The following is a 12,889-nucleotide window of genomic DNA, read 5'->3' as shown; positions in this document are numbered from 1 at the left end:
GCAGGTGGGGCGCACGGCATGCGGACAGTTAGCAACTGTTCTGTGTGCCAGCCTTCTTCCAACCTGAGGAGTTGTGGTTGTCCTTTCAGCCAGCCCTCAGATGTGCTTGGATAGTTGTTTCCGGAGGGTGATGCTTGAGGAGTGCTCTTTAGCCTTGTGGAGCCTTCAATGTGGGGTTTGATTTTATCCCCTATGCTGTTTTAACATCTACATGAAACCACTGAGTGGGTTATCCAGAGTTTTGGAGTATGTTGTCAGCAATTTGCTGATGACACACAGTTCTACTTCTCCTTTACATCGGCAGGTGTGGCTGTGGATGTGCTGGACCATTGTTTTGCCCTGGTAATGGACTGGATGAGAGCCAACTAACTGAATCTCAGTCCAGACACTGTTAGTGGGTGCTTCCCTAGAATGGTTGGATGGGAGGTGGCCTGCCCTTGATGGTGTTGCACTCCCTCTGAAGGAGCGGATATGTAGTTTGGGGGTACTTCTGAATCCTTTGCTGTCACTTGAGTGCCTTACATCAGCTTTAGCTGGTGGTTCAGCCACACAGGGATAGCCTAACTTCTGTCATCTATGCTCTGGTATACATAGGGAATAACTGTCTGAAGATGGTTCAAAAACCTCAGCTGGTGCAGAATTTGGTGGCCAGGTTGCTAACCAGGGCAAGGTGATTTGAGCATATTACACTGATCCTGGCCCAACTGCACTGGCTGCTAATTAGTTTTGTGTTCTCATTTTTTATTTTTTGTTGTGAACCGTCCTGTGATCTTCAGATGAAGGGCAGTACACAAAATTTATTAATAATAAATAAAGGCAAACATAAATACATAAATTCACCAAAATATTCAGGGTTATATGTAAAAGAGGTTTTTGTGTAAAGCAATTTTATGTAAATCACTTCTGATGATTAAGTGGTATATAAATCCTGTTCAATAAATAGTAAAGGGGTGATTAGAATGGTGGTAGTTTTCTTTTCTTTATTTTCCTTGCAAACCATTTTTTTTGCTGCTGCAGATGGAATGGAACAGTGAATTTTTTACTGGTGATTGTTTTGGTCAGCCCTAGTTTTTACCTCACTCCCCCCCCCCCTTTTTATGTTATGCTTTTGTCATTTCCAGTCTTACAAGTAGACTTTTTTCTTTAAAAGGCATCAGTTTTGTTTCTTAGTCGGTGAGAGGGTGTTTTTTAACATCTTAAACTTTACTATAGTACACCATAGAAGCTGGATTGTTTTTGAAATCTCTTTCTCATACCAGCCAGTTGCTTGAGCAGACTGCAACCATGAATGCATACCATCTGACATTTCACAAACAAAACTGGGGGTGCCCTTATCTATTCATAATGCCTCAATTCTGACACAAAGGATTATTCCCAAGTACATACTCTGCTTAAATATTACTCATTGTGGATGGCTCCTTCTTGATTGCTGTATTAATTTGCATTGCAATAACTGCATGCTAAGAGCATTAAAAAAAGAAGTTTCCCCAAAACCTACTGACATCTCCCTCTTATGCATTGGTGGCACCACTTTGACAATACAGTGGTACCTCGGGTTAAGAACTTAATTCGTTCTGGAGGTCCATTCTTAACCTGAAACTGTTCTTAACCTGAGGTACCACTTTAGCTAATGGGGCCTCCTGCTACCACCGCCGCGCAATTTCTGTTCTCATCCTGAAGCAAAGTTCTTAACCCGAGGTACTGTTTCTGGGTTAGCGGAGTCTGTAACCTGAAGCGTCTGTAACCCGAGGTACCACTGTATAAGGATCCATGCTTGGAGAATTTGCTGTTAGTATACTTAGGAACACAGGAAATTTCCTTATATTGAGTCTTACCATTGGTCTATCTAGATTAGTATTGCCTACTGCACGGACTGGCAGTGGCTTTCCAACATTTTAAATAAGGAAAAATCTCTCTCAGCCCTACATGCAATGCCAAGGATTTAAGATGGCATGCAAGGCAGATGGTCTAGAACTGAGTTGTGGCTCTTCCCCTCTACTTTCCACTGGTTAACCTCTGCCTCTCTAGATGCTGTTGTGATGCTGTTGTGTTCCAACTTCTGTCAGCCCCAGGCAGCATAGCCAATGGTCAGGGATGATGGGAATTGAAGTGCAGCAATATCTGAATAGCCATAGACTCCTGCTTTACAGGATATGAAAGGCTGTCTGGAAAAAGAAGTCTAAACACTCAGCAATTTGCACATACATCTGTGCACCTGAAATTGTACTAACTTGTGTACAATGGTACTAAATTGTGGTCACACTAAACAAGTAAGAAGCATCTTTATTGGTCAGAAACTAGGGGAAAGGGAAACCATAACAACTCCCATTATAAGAAGGCTGGGGAAGACGTATATGGCACAGAACGTTAATTTTTAAAACAATGTATACTGTAATAGGAAATTTTGGAAAGGATCTCTAAGGCAAAATCCCAGTGCTCTTTGAATTGTAGTATATATTTATTAGGTATTGGAACCAAAAAACACTATCAGAGTCTTGGAAGTAAACGAAACAAACAGCATGGAAACAGAACCAGTGTGATTTATATTCAAAAACATAGATAAATGTTATATATTTTATTATCTAGTTTGTTCATGTTTTTGTCTCTTTCATTTCTTTAAAAGGAACATTATCCCGTCTTAGATTACAGTGCTAAGCACACTCGTATGACAGTCAGTTCTATTACAGATGGAGGGATCTGCTCGATGTCATTTCTAAAAGAAATTGTTGAAGCCTAAGGGAAGAAGAGACAGATACCCAAAGTAGTCACTGTCCTTGATATATTGAGAAGACGTGTGTGTTTTTGATTATTTTCAAAAGCAAAAGGCAAACCTCATTCCTTTTTTAAAAAAAGAACTTTGTACCATAAAGGCTTTTAATAAAATTGATAGACTGTTCATTCTTCAAATTAATTTAAAATACCCACATCTGTTTTCCTTAATAAATGGACCTTGGATTATGACAAATAGTTATATCATCTTCACTTAACTGATTTTAGCACAGATTGACACAGAATGTGAGGTTGGTCTCATCTTTGAATGTTTATTAATGGCAATAATAAGCGTAAGTGTTGAGTCATGGTATCTTTCTATAGAAGCACAAAAAATTGCATCTTTTGTTTGATAACCACCTTTTGATTCAATGAGTCTCAAGACAGAGTTACGGTAAATGAAATGAAGCGAAATGCAGTCAATAATGCGTTTGTATTTTGTCACGTTCTTTCTGTACAGCTTCTGGGGAAGCTTGTTCAGCCAGAGGTTGGTTAATGAAGCTTGCTTTTTTGCTCTGCACAGTTTCACATGCATCTGCTTGTAGTTGCTGTGCGGGTTTAGCATTTAAGTAATTTGAAGATCTAAGAAAACAATTGGCATGGGCATTAAACGTTGCTAAGCAATAGGAAATGACACTTTGTAGCAAGGGAAATTTATACAACGTTGTTGGGTTTGGAAAACGGTGGCACATGCTTCATTAAAGCTGCCATTTAAAGAGAGAAAGTTGTTGAAAAGTGGCAAATCTGGAGAACGAGGCATTTGGATTCTTTGATTTTTCTGGGTTTCTGTGGGATGGAACCGACCACGCCACAAAGCTATGGTATCAAAATTACTATTTTGATCAAAGGGAGATCATTGTTCTTATTCGCCGTTCTCGGTTTAAAACTCTTTTCTCTTGACAGATAAATCTAGTGGGGTGAGGGCTGTGGGGGCTGTACAATAAAACAAAAAATAGCCCAAATACTGCATCAGGGAAATGGGATTTCTGTCTGCTGCATAGAATATGCAAATGAATTAAATGTGTGTAGTTTGTATTAAATGTGTGCAGTTTGTAGCTTTTATCTGTTTATAGTCCTGGTGATGTTTAAGAAGCTAGGCAAGAGACCGAACTCCACCCCCTGCCCACCGGAAATCCTGTTAACCAACCCCCCCCCCCTACTTTGTATTGCCTAGATCAGCTTCCCCAACCTAGTGAGCTCCAGATATTGGGGACTACAACTTCTGTCTGTTCCAGCCAGCATGACCAGTTAGCAGAGATGGTGGGAATTGTAGTCCAAAACATTGGAGAGAGCCAGTTTGGAGAATGCTGGCCTAGACACTTTCAGACCCATTATTTCAGCTATAAAGTTTCATTTGATGCACTCTAATCTATGAAAGCTTATGACATAATAAATGTGTTAGATGCCGCAATACTTTTTGCTGTTTTTGCTGTGTCAGATAAGGTGGCTACCCCTCTGGAAGTTGCAGTCATAAATTGTAGAAATGTGGCACTTTCTGCAAATGCAAAGCTGAGATTCTTGGGCTACAATGAATTCTGTAGCCAGAACCAAATCCCTTGCTACAATATTAGAATACACACACCTGTGGAGAACTGCCCTTAATAATTTCATCATAGTTTGTTTGGATTTATAAGGTATAAAAACTCCTCTGCAGAAGTGCCTACTTGCACATAAATGCCCAGTGACAATGCTGTTGTTTCTTTATTCTCCCTGGGATTATTTTTAGCATTTTTGACCTGCCTTGAAGCATTTAATCTTTCAGTTTTGCCCTTACAACATCTCCTTACTAATTTCTTTAATTTTATAAGGTAGCCCCCCCCTTTTTGCATTGTTCCAGGAGTGCATTATGTTAGCCTTTTTCAAAAATTAAAAATAAAACATAGGTTCAGAAAGACACATTTAGCCTTGTTATAGGCAGGAGGGCAGTTAAAACATGCAGTGAGGATTTGAGTGCAAATGATGCTGGTATTTAATATTTCTCATATTACAGGCGTTTACCTTGTAGTTTGTATAAAATGATTTGTGTTTTACGGATGAAACTGTAGAGTTTGGTAGAGTAAAAATATTGAAAGCAATATTTCTAATCACTTAGTTTTGCATCATCTAGATTTGTTTTCAGAGCACCAACATGATTCTGTTTTTGTTTCATCTAAGGATGAAGTGGGTATTAAATTAAAAACTAGTAATGTCTAAACATGGGTTTTTGGGCTTGGGCATACTTATTCATTGCTGTTAGATTTGAACACAATGTACCTTTAAGAAGGAAAGACTTACTGTACTATCTGTTATATTTGATAAAGTTTTGGAATAATGGATTTCGAATAAGATTATACACACCATGATTAGTCCAAATTTCAAAGAAAATGTGTTACCAAGCTATCATACTGCTACATTAAAATATTTTTTATCAAATGGCTAATTTTGGGAGATGTAACCCCACCAATGTTGACTTATGTTTTGTTTTGGGGGCCTAAGATTAAAATATGTGGGGAAACTAGTGAGATCTAAAATAAACAATGAACGGGTTTTGATAATGTTTACTGTCAAAATATGTATCATTTTTTGGGTTTAATTAAAAGTGGTTCCCTTATTCCAAAGTAAGATATCAAATTTGTATCAAGCTTGTTAGTACCTTTAGTGTAAAATGTTTCCTATAACTGGGGGAAGGGGGACACCCACATTTATTCTCAGTATTCCTTACTGGTTTCTTTGAAAAGGGTTGTGGCATATATGGTGAAATAGACTGACTAAGGTAACTCCTGAGCTGGGAAATTAAAAAGTTCATAAATCTATACGGATCAATATTTATCATGTACTGGAAAGAGGAGTTTATTAAGTCGTGGTTTATTATCCTGAGAAGGATTTTCTAAATTTGGCCACTGAGATTGTAAGTCTGTATGTGGACTGTGCCACTTCAGATTGCAAGGGTTCAAATAATTTAAAATATGCTTTCCATGTAGAAAACCAGGATGGCAGGGAGAAGGTCCTAGCCTAGCCTTCTCCTTAGCATATGTGATTTTTAAAAAGGCCCATTTAGTCATGTGAGGCCCCTTTAAAAAATGGGGAGGGAATTATTGCAGTTTGCAGCCCAGACACAACTTTATACTGCTTGGAGGAAATGTGACTTGAAATCACACTGCAGTAATTTTGCATTGAATTATGTACTGTGGATTTCAGTATTTCTTAGAATAAATGTGCTCTTTGCTTTTCTGGACTGTGTTTTTAGTTTCCTATGCAAAAGGTTCTCTTTTGGGGAAATCATGAGGAAGAAAGGGATTAAACTGCAAAGCAGATTTTTCTTGCCTATAATTGATTTTTTTGTTTGGAGCTATTAGGCCATTTGTGTTGCAGTTCTGAATTAAAATCTTCAGAAATATTTACTTTTTGGCGGTAATACATAACATTTAGAAAGCTGAAGCTTATTTAACTTGTTCCTAATTAATAGTGCTGGAGAAGGTTAAAATGTGATGCTGGAACCTAAGAAAATATAGCCAACACTGTTGGAGGCTAGCACTGACAGATTTTCTCCTGGTTCCTAAAATTTTCTCACCTAGGAGCTTTATTTTTTGGTAAATTAACTGTTAACAACACATATGAATAAATAACATTTTGGAACTTACGGTTTCAGTATATGACATACCTAATTCTAAGTAAATTTGTGTGTGGTCGAATTAGATTGAATTAGTTTCCTCATCACATAAGTAAAGCTGCAATCAGATACACAATTCTCTAGCAGTAAGTAGACAGATACAGGATTGCACAGCTCAGTCTGCTTTAGGAAGTTTAGAAAGATTAAAGGCCAAAGTTGCAAAAATGTTTTCCATATATATGCGAACGTTTTGTAAAATAAATGCATGAAATTCTCCACGGAAGAGTTAACCTTTGAAAGCCAATTGTTGATAAACTATCTTACAAATGCTAATGCACACTGGACATTGTTGTTGATAAACAATCTTACAAATCCTAGTGCAGGCGCATATTGGCGATAAACCATCTTACAAATCCTCGTGCAGCCACAGAAAGACAGAGTGAGAGCAGAGAGCAAAAAGGTAGTAACATTATGTTTAGCAGAATCATTTGCTTTTAAATTTTAACCTTTCCATGGAGAGCTTCAGTACCAAATGCAGTTTTTAGTTGCTGTTGGATTTTATGTTATCTTCTGACCGTTTATTTTAAGAAATTGTTGTTAGCCATCTGCCGGAGCCCTTCTCATCAAGAATATAGCCATTTGACTGAGGACCTTTTCTGTGGTGGCACCACAAATATTATTAGTCTTCTAGTAATGGAAATTGGTTGAATTTTTTCTCTCCTTCTGAGTTAAATGTAATTGTGGTTGGTATTGGTTTTATTCGTTTGTATTGGCTTTGGAATTTACTGTTGACTATATCCTTATGTGATCTTGTTGTCATGAATTTGTTGTATGACATCTAGAGAATTGATGTGAGACACAGCACCATAGCAAATATACACATATTTGGGGGGGGAATTATGGATAAACTGTGGAATGCCCCAGGGAGGTTGTCTGCATGATCATCATTTCCCCCCCAGGCAAAAATATTTTTATTCTTCAAGGAATTTTAAGCATTTTAGATCTGCTTATGACAAAGTGATCTGCTGGCTTATCTTAATGTTGTTGTGACTCTTTATTGTCATTTTCTTTGTTTTTAGATTATGTAGCATATTTTTCCTTTTTTGAAGAAGAGCAGTGTAGTAATATTTTGCACAAATAGATAACTATATAAAACTATATTGAACTAGTCCAGCAATTTTGATTCATCTTTACATTGTTTCTGTTTATCATTTGTGGCTAGAGAGAATATTTTTCCTGTCCGTTTTATACTGAAGTATATGCAACCTGTGCATTTTTTAAGACAAATATTATTTTATGCTGCCTTTCAGGCCAAAATCCTATTAAGAGAGTCTTTAATAATTATAGAACTACGAAAACCATATAATATAAGTTCAGGTAGGTAGCTGTGTTGGTCTGACGCAGTCAAAATAAATGCTCCAGTAGCACCTTTAGAGACCAACTAAGTTTGTTCTGGGTATAAGCCTTCGTGTGCATGCATACCCAGAACAAACTTAGTTGGTCTCTAAGGTGCTACTGGACAATTTTTTAAATTTTTTACTTTACTTCATATAATATAACAAATTTGAAAACCACAAAACTACAAATGTCATTTTTTTAAAAATAAAGCTAACTGCAGTGCCTAATGTTGTTTAAAACACATTTCAGTCTGTGTGCTGTGGTTATAATCTGGAAAGGGGAGCCCTCCTGATTTTGGATATGTATGTGCTGTTTGATGTTGCACGGAGACATGGGCGTCAGGTATTGGGCTGCCCCAAAGTCTGGTATGTCCTTTGAAGAAGGATTTACTTAGGGAGCAATCCTATGCACAAGAAGCTGATGTAAAGCCAGCCGTTGTAAATTAAGTCGGCGTAAAGTTACACCAGATCCAAACCCTGATCAGCAATGGGGCTGCTGCTGCTCTGCCTAAGAGAAAACGAGCCTTTAAAATAGTGTTTCTCGCCAGGTCATATAAATGAGCTGAATGAGTTTAGGATCCAGCCTATGCCCTCCCTCTCTGGTCCCACTCCTGGAATGCCGCTTTGGGGATGTAGACTGGTCTTGGCTCAGCCAACTGAACCCCAGCTGAGCTGGCATGAGCAAGTTACACCAGGGTATCTTAGGCTAAGCCAGGGTTGGGGACTTCACGATGGCTGAGCTGGAGATCTGCTACATCCTAAACTGCTCATCTCAGTGGATCTTGCCATAGGATCACCCTCTTGGACTCCCAAAACTGTCCAGTGTGTTAGTATAAAGGCTGTTTTGGGATTATATGATTATGTTCGTACAATATTTTTCACATCCCTTCAGAATGAAGTTACTACTTTGATTTTTTTTAATGCGTTTGGGATGGGTTCACCCCAAAGTTAGGGTAGGATAGCTATCTCTTTTTTATTAATTTTTTATTAGGTAATCCATTTACACCCTGCCTTTCAACATAATATTTTTCCAAGGGAGCATTTTGTATAGGCACTATTTAAAAGGAACATTTGGATAAATCGGCACAAGGTGCTCTTCTTTCCATTTATTTTAATGTGTGAAATTTTCAACAAAAAATTAATTCTGAGTACATATTATAGGCCCGTCTGGATTATGCATGCATTTTAGAAAGGCAGGTTAAAAATTATCATAAAAATAAATAAACGGGAAACAGAATCAAAGAGCCGCTGCAGAGGCAAAAAGGCTTTATCCTTAAATATTTTGTGGGACGAAAAGGTTTTAAAACACGCCCAAAGACTGCAAGAAAGGAGGCATGATGGATTTCCTCAAAGTTGTATAGTCATGCCACCACCACTGAAAAGGCCCTGTTTTGAATGTTTGTTTACAAAAATTGCAAGATGTACTTTTTAAACTTTCAGCTGTTTGTGGCTTTCTAAATTGATAGTTGTATTTTCCTGTTATTGTTTGTGTTATTTGTGTTGTTATTCTTGGAAAATAATTAGAGCAACTAGGAAAAAAGTGGCAAATAAAACAAACAAACAAACAAACAAACAAGAAATTAAGAAACTGGATCCATCTAGTCCTTATTTCTCGTTTCCCAGCGTGGTTCACCTGAAACCCGCCAGCAACACATGGAGACAATACCAACTTGCCCCAAACTGATTCTCAGTGGTATATTTGTTAAGAGCCATTGATAGACTTTTGTCTAGCTCCCTCCCTTAAAGCCATCTATACTAGTGGCATTTACCTGTTTGGGCAGCTGTGACTATAACTTTTGTCCTGGTTCTGCGTTGATGATATGTTCTTGCGCATGTGTGTGTGTGACGGTTATGTAAGTGCTCTACATTAAAGCAGGTTAGATTGTATCGTAGCGTTCACTAACAACATGGCCTGGACTTTTAGCATTTTAATGTAACTCTGGTAATCCTGAAGTATTTCTGCAAGTGCCCCACACGTGGCTCTTCTGAAGTACTGGAAATGCTGTCTTTTGTGCAGGCTATGTTGCAAGGGAAATGTTGTGGAAATGTGCCACGTGCCGCGGTGTGCACAAGTCTCTGTTATCTTGCCCTATCTATTGTACCTTGGGGCTTAATGGTAAATCTTTGCCGTTTCCCCTACGTGAATGTGGTGTCTCTTTGTTTTGGGCAAGCCCACCTGTTTTGTTTTGTTTTTAAAACTGTCACATTAGATATGAGTATAGTCACTGATAGCCTAGATGATAAGCACTTCCAAAAGTACATAAAGCTATGGCCATCTTTTGTTCCAGACTTTGAAGACAGCAGAGGAAGACACACATTCTGCCCACTGGAGCATTTTGAAAAGACATCCATGGAAGAGGTACAAGATTTAGCGGAACAGCCTGTGAGTATATAAGAGAAACTGCAACAGCTATAGACAAACATATTTGTGTTTCACGTGAATGAGTGAGTCTTCTGAAGTGCGGTAAATTGATTCTGTGTCCTATTTGGCTTGCAGGAATAGAAAACAAAGAAGTAGAGAATTTTATATCTGAACCCAGTGGTTAATAGGCAGGATATTTGTAGAGTTCATTGATATGTATAGAGTTCATTGATAATATTTTAATGAATTTATTTTTGCCAGAAAAGAAATTTTAGAAGCAGTTATTTCAGCATTACTTTTTAATCTCAATTTTCTGTGATGCTGTGGGAAAACAGAGTTTTAAAATTCAACTGTATCTATCTTGAGTGCACATTTGCTGACGATTGGAAGCTGAAATTTGACTTGGGAACTTCTGGCATACAAATGCATGCAAAAAACGTTTGCCTCATAAATCTAAACAAGTATTCATCACAGTTATAGGTATACCTTCTGTTCCATAAATACTGCTTTGGGGCAATTCTTCATTCAAAAATAGCTCTTTTTGCATTTGTACACAACTGAAATGCAAGAGGCAGCTACCTAAAGCATATTGTGAAACTGTGGGCTCAATGCAGTGAACAACAACAACAACAACACAAGAACTTCAGATAGCTTCCCAATCTGACCTTCATCCCATCACTTCTTTATACTGTCTCCTGAAGGTCCATAATTTGAAACACAGATAAGAGAATGGAACAGCCAAGATCGAATAGAATTTTAGTATTGCTTTAAATTTATTGATTGTTTTTGTGTTTTAGGTATTTGTACATGAATCACCTTGAGACTCTGGTTTAGAAGACAATTAACGAATCAGTGTTAATAATAATAATAATAATAATACCCATGAAATATTTTTTTAAATTGCATACTACTCTGATGCTGAAAGAACTGCACTAGCTACCTTTTAGTTGTCTGGCCAAGTTGAAGGTTTTACTGCGGAAATGTAAAAACCTAAACAATTTGGGATCAAGGTGCCTAGCAGACCACCTCTCCTCTCCCACCTCCAGTCCCAGACCAAGCTGGTATTTGAAATATTTCAAGGAGACCTTGTAGGTCATGGGTAGGCAAACTAAAGGCCCGGGGGCCGGATCCGGCCCAATCGCCTTCTAAATCTGACCCGCGGACGGTCCGGGAATCAGCGTGTTTTTGCATGAGTAGAATGTGTCCTTTTATTTAAAATGCATCTCTGGGTTATTTGTGGGGCATAGGAATTCGTTCATATTTTCCCCAAAAAATATAGTCCGGCCCCCCACAAGGTCTGAGGGACAGTGGACCGGCCCCTTCTGAAAAAGTTTGCTGATTCCTGTTGTGGGTTGTTCCATACCCAACTGATCGAGACAGTGATAGTACCACCTTCTGGAAAGCCCTCTCTTGGGTAGTTTGTGAGGCAGAAAACTTTTAATGCTTCTCTAAAATCTTGCATGTTTACCCTTTAACTCTCTGATTTGTACACTGTTTTATTTTATTTGTGAAATAATGTGGGGGTTTTTAAGGAAGTTTTGCTGAATGTCAGATTTGTAAAATGGTTATTGTGCACACCACTGACAGATTTTTGTCTCAAAACAAAATTGTGCTTTTGTTTTGATACAGTTAATCTTGTTTTTATTGCACGGAGAGGAGCTTAGGAAGCTGCCATCTAGCAAGTCAGACCATTGGTCCAACTTGCTCAGTACTGAAAACACAGACTGGCAGCAGCTCTCCAGAGTTTCAGGCCGGATTCTTTCCCAACCTTACCTGGGATTAGATTTGGGGCATTTTGTATGCCAGTCATGTGTTTTGCTATCACACTTCCTCAATACTTTTGTAAAAACAGTGGGATATAAATCAATAAATTATAATTACTTGAAATTAATACCATTTATTTGTTCAGAGTATTTATATCTTGCTTTTCAACAAAAAAACCTCAAAGCAGGTTTATGTAGTACAAAGGTGGCTATCAAACTCTTTTCAGCAAAGTCACAAAGTAATTTAATAATTAGTAATAAAGTAATAAATGTTAACACTAAGTAATAAAGCAATTTAACACCGTGAGCTTTCACATGTAAATCTTCTATCCTTCAATGAGTACTATTACTACTAATAATAATATTTATTACATTTATTTACCACTTACGACAAAAATGTCTCAAAGTGACTTGCTATTATAAAAGCATATCTAATGCAGCGGCGGCGGCAGCAGCAACAACAACAAATGATCACCAAATTGTCATGTTTCCTTACACCATTTAATGTATTGACATTCTTCACTTTTTGGCAAACTTCTTCAGCCACCACTGAATCTCCTGTTTGCCACAAAATGTATGCGTCCCCCCCTTAAAAATATTGTTAGCTTTTCTACCACCACCTGAATAATAATAATAATAATAATAATAATAATAATAATAATAATAATAATATACCGCCCTTCATCCAAATATTGGATCCACAAGATAAACTTTCACTGAAAAAGTTCCAGCTTTCAGAATATTTGCAGTAGGGAGTTAGCAGATCATGGAACCTGTTGGGCTTTCAGTGGTTTCAACACAAGACACTGCCTTACACCAAGTCAGAACTTTGGTCCATATTGTCTACACCGATTGGCAGCAGTTTCAGGCAGGGGGCATGCCTGAAATCTCCTAACTGGAGATTGAACCTAAGACCTTCTGCATGCAAGGCAGATCCTCTCCTACTGAGCTGTGGCCCTTGCCCAAGTGAAGTTCATTTGAGGAAGGAACTTTTAATACTAAAATCAGC

At 37.9% G+C, this 12,889-nt stretch overlaps 1 protein-coding gene across 3 annotated transcripts in view; it reads left to right on the top strand.

The window, feature by feature from the left end:
* The window catches only part of EYA3 (EYA transcriptional coactivator and phosphatase 3), a 53,064-nt gene that overhangs the window by 10,262 nt on the left and 29,913 nt on the right, over positions 1–12,889 (top strand). For all 3 annotated transcript variants that reach the window (XM_028742737.2, XM_028742736.2, XM_028742735.2), the window contains exon 2: positions 10,044–10,138. In XM_028742737.2, the coding sequence (XP_028598570.2) occupies positions 10,106–10,138 (33 nt within the window). In that variant the 5' untranslated portion in view covers positions 10,044–10,105. The remainder of the gene's footprint in view (positions 1–10,043; positions 10,139–12,889) is intronic.

The sequence above is a fragment of the Podarcis muralis genome, chromosome 7 (genome assembly GCF_964188315.1).
Source record: "Podarcis muralis chromosome 7, rPodMur119.hap1.1, whole genome shotgun sequence".
NCBI lineage: Eukaryota > Metazoa > Chordata > Lepidosauria > Squamata > Lacertidae > Podarcis > Podarcis muralis.
Note: the sequence above shows the minus strand (reverse complement) of the source record. Positions and strands in the feature narration are given on the sequence as shown.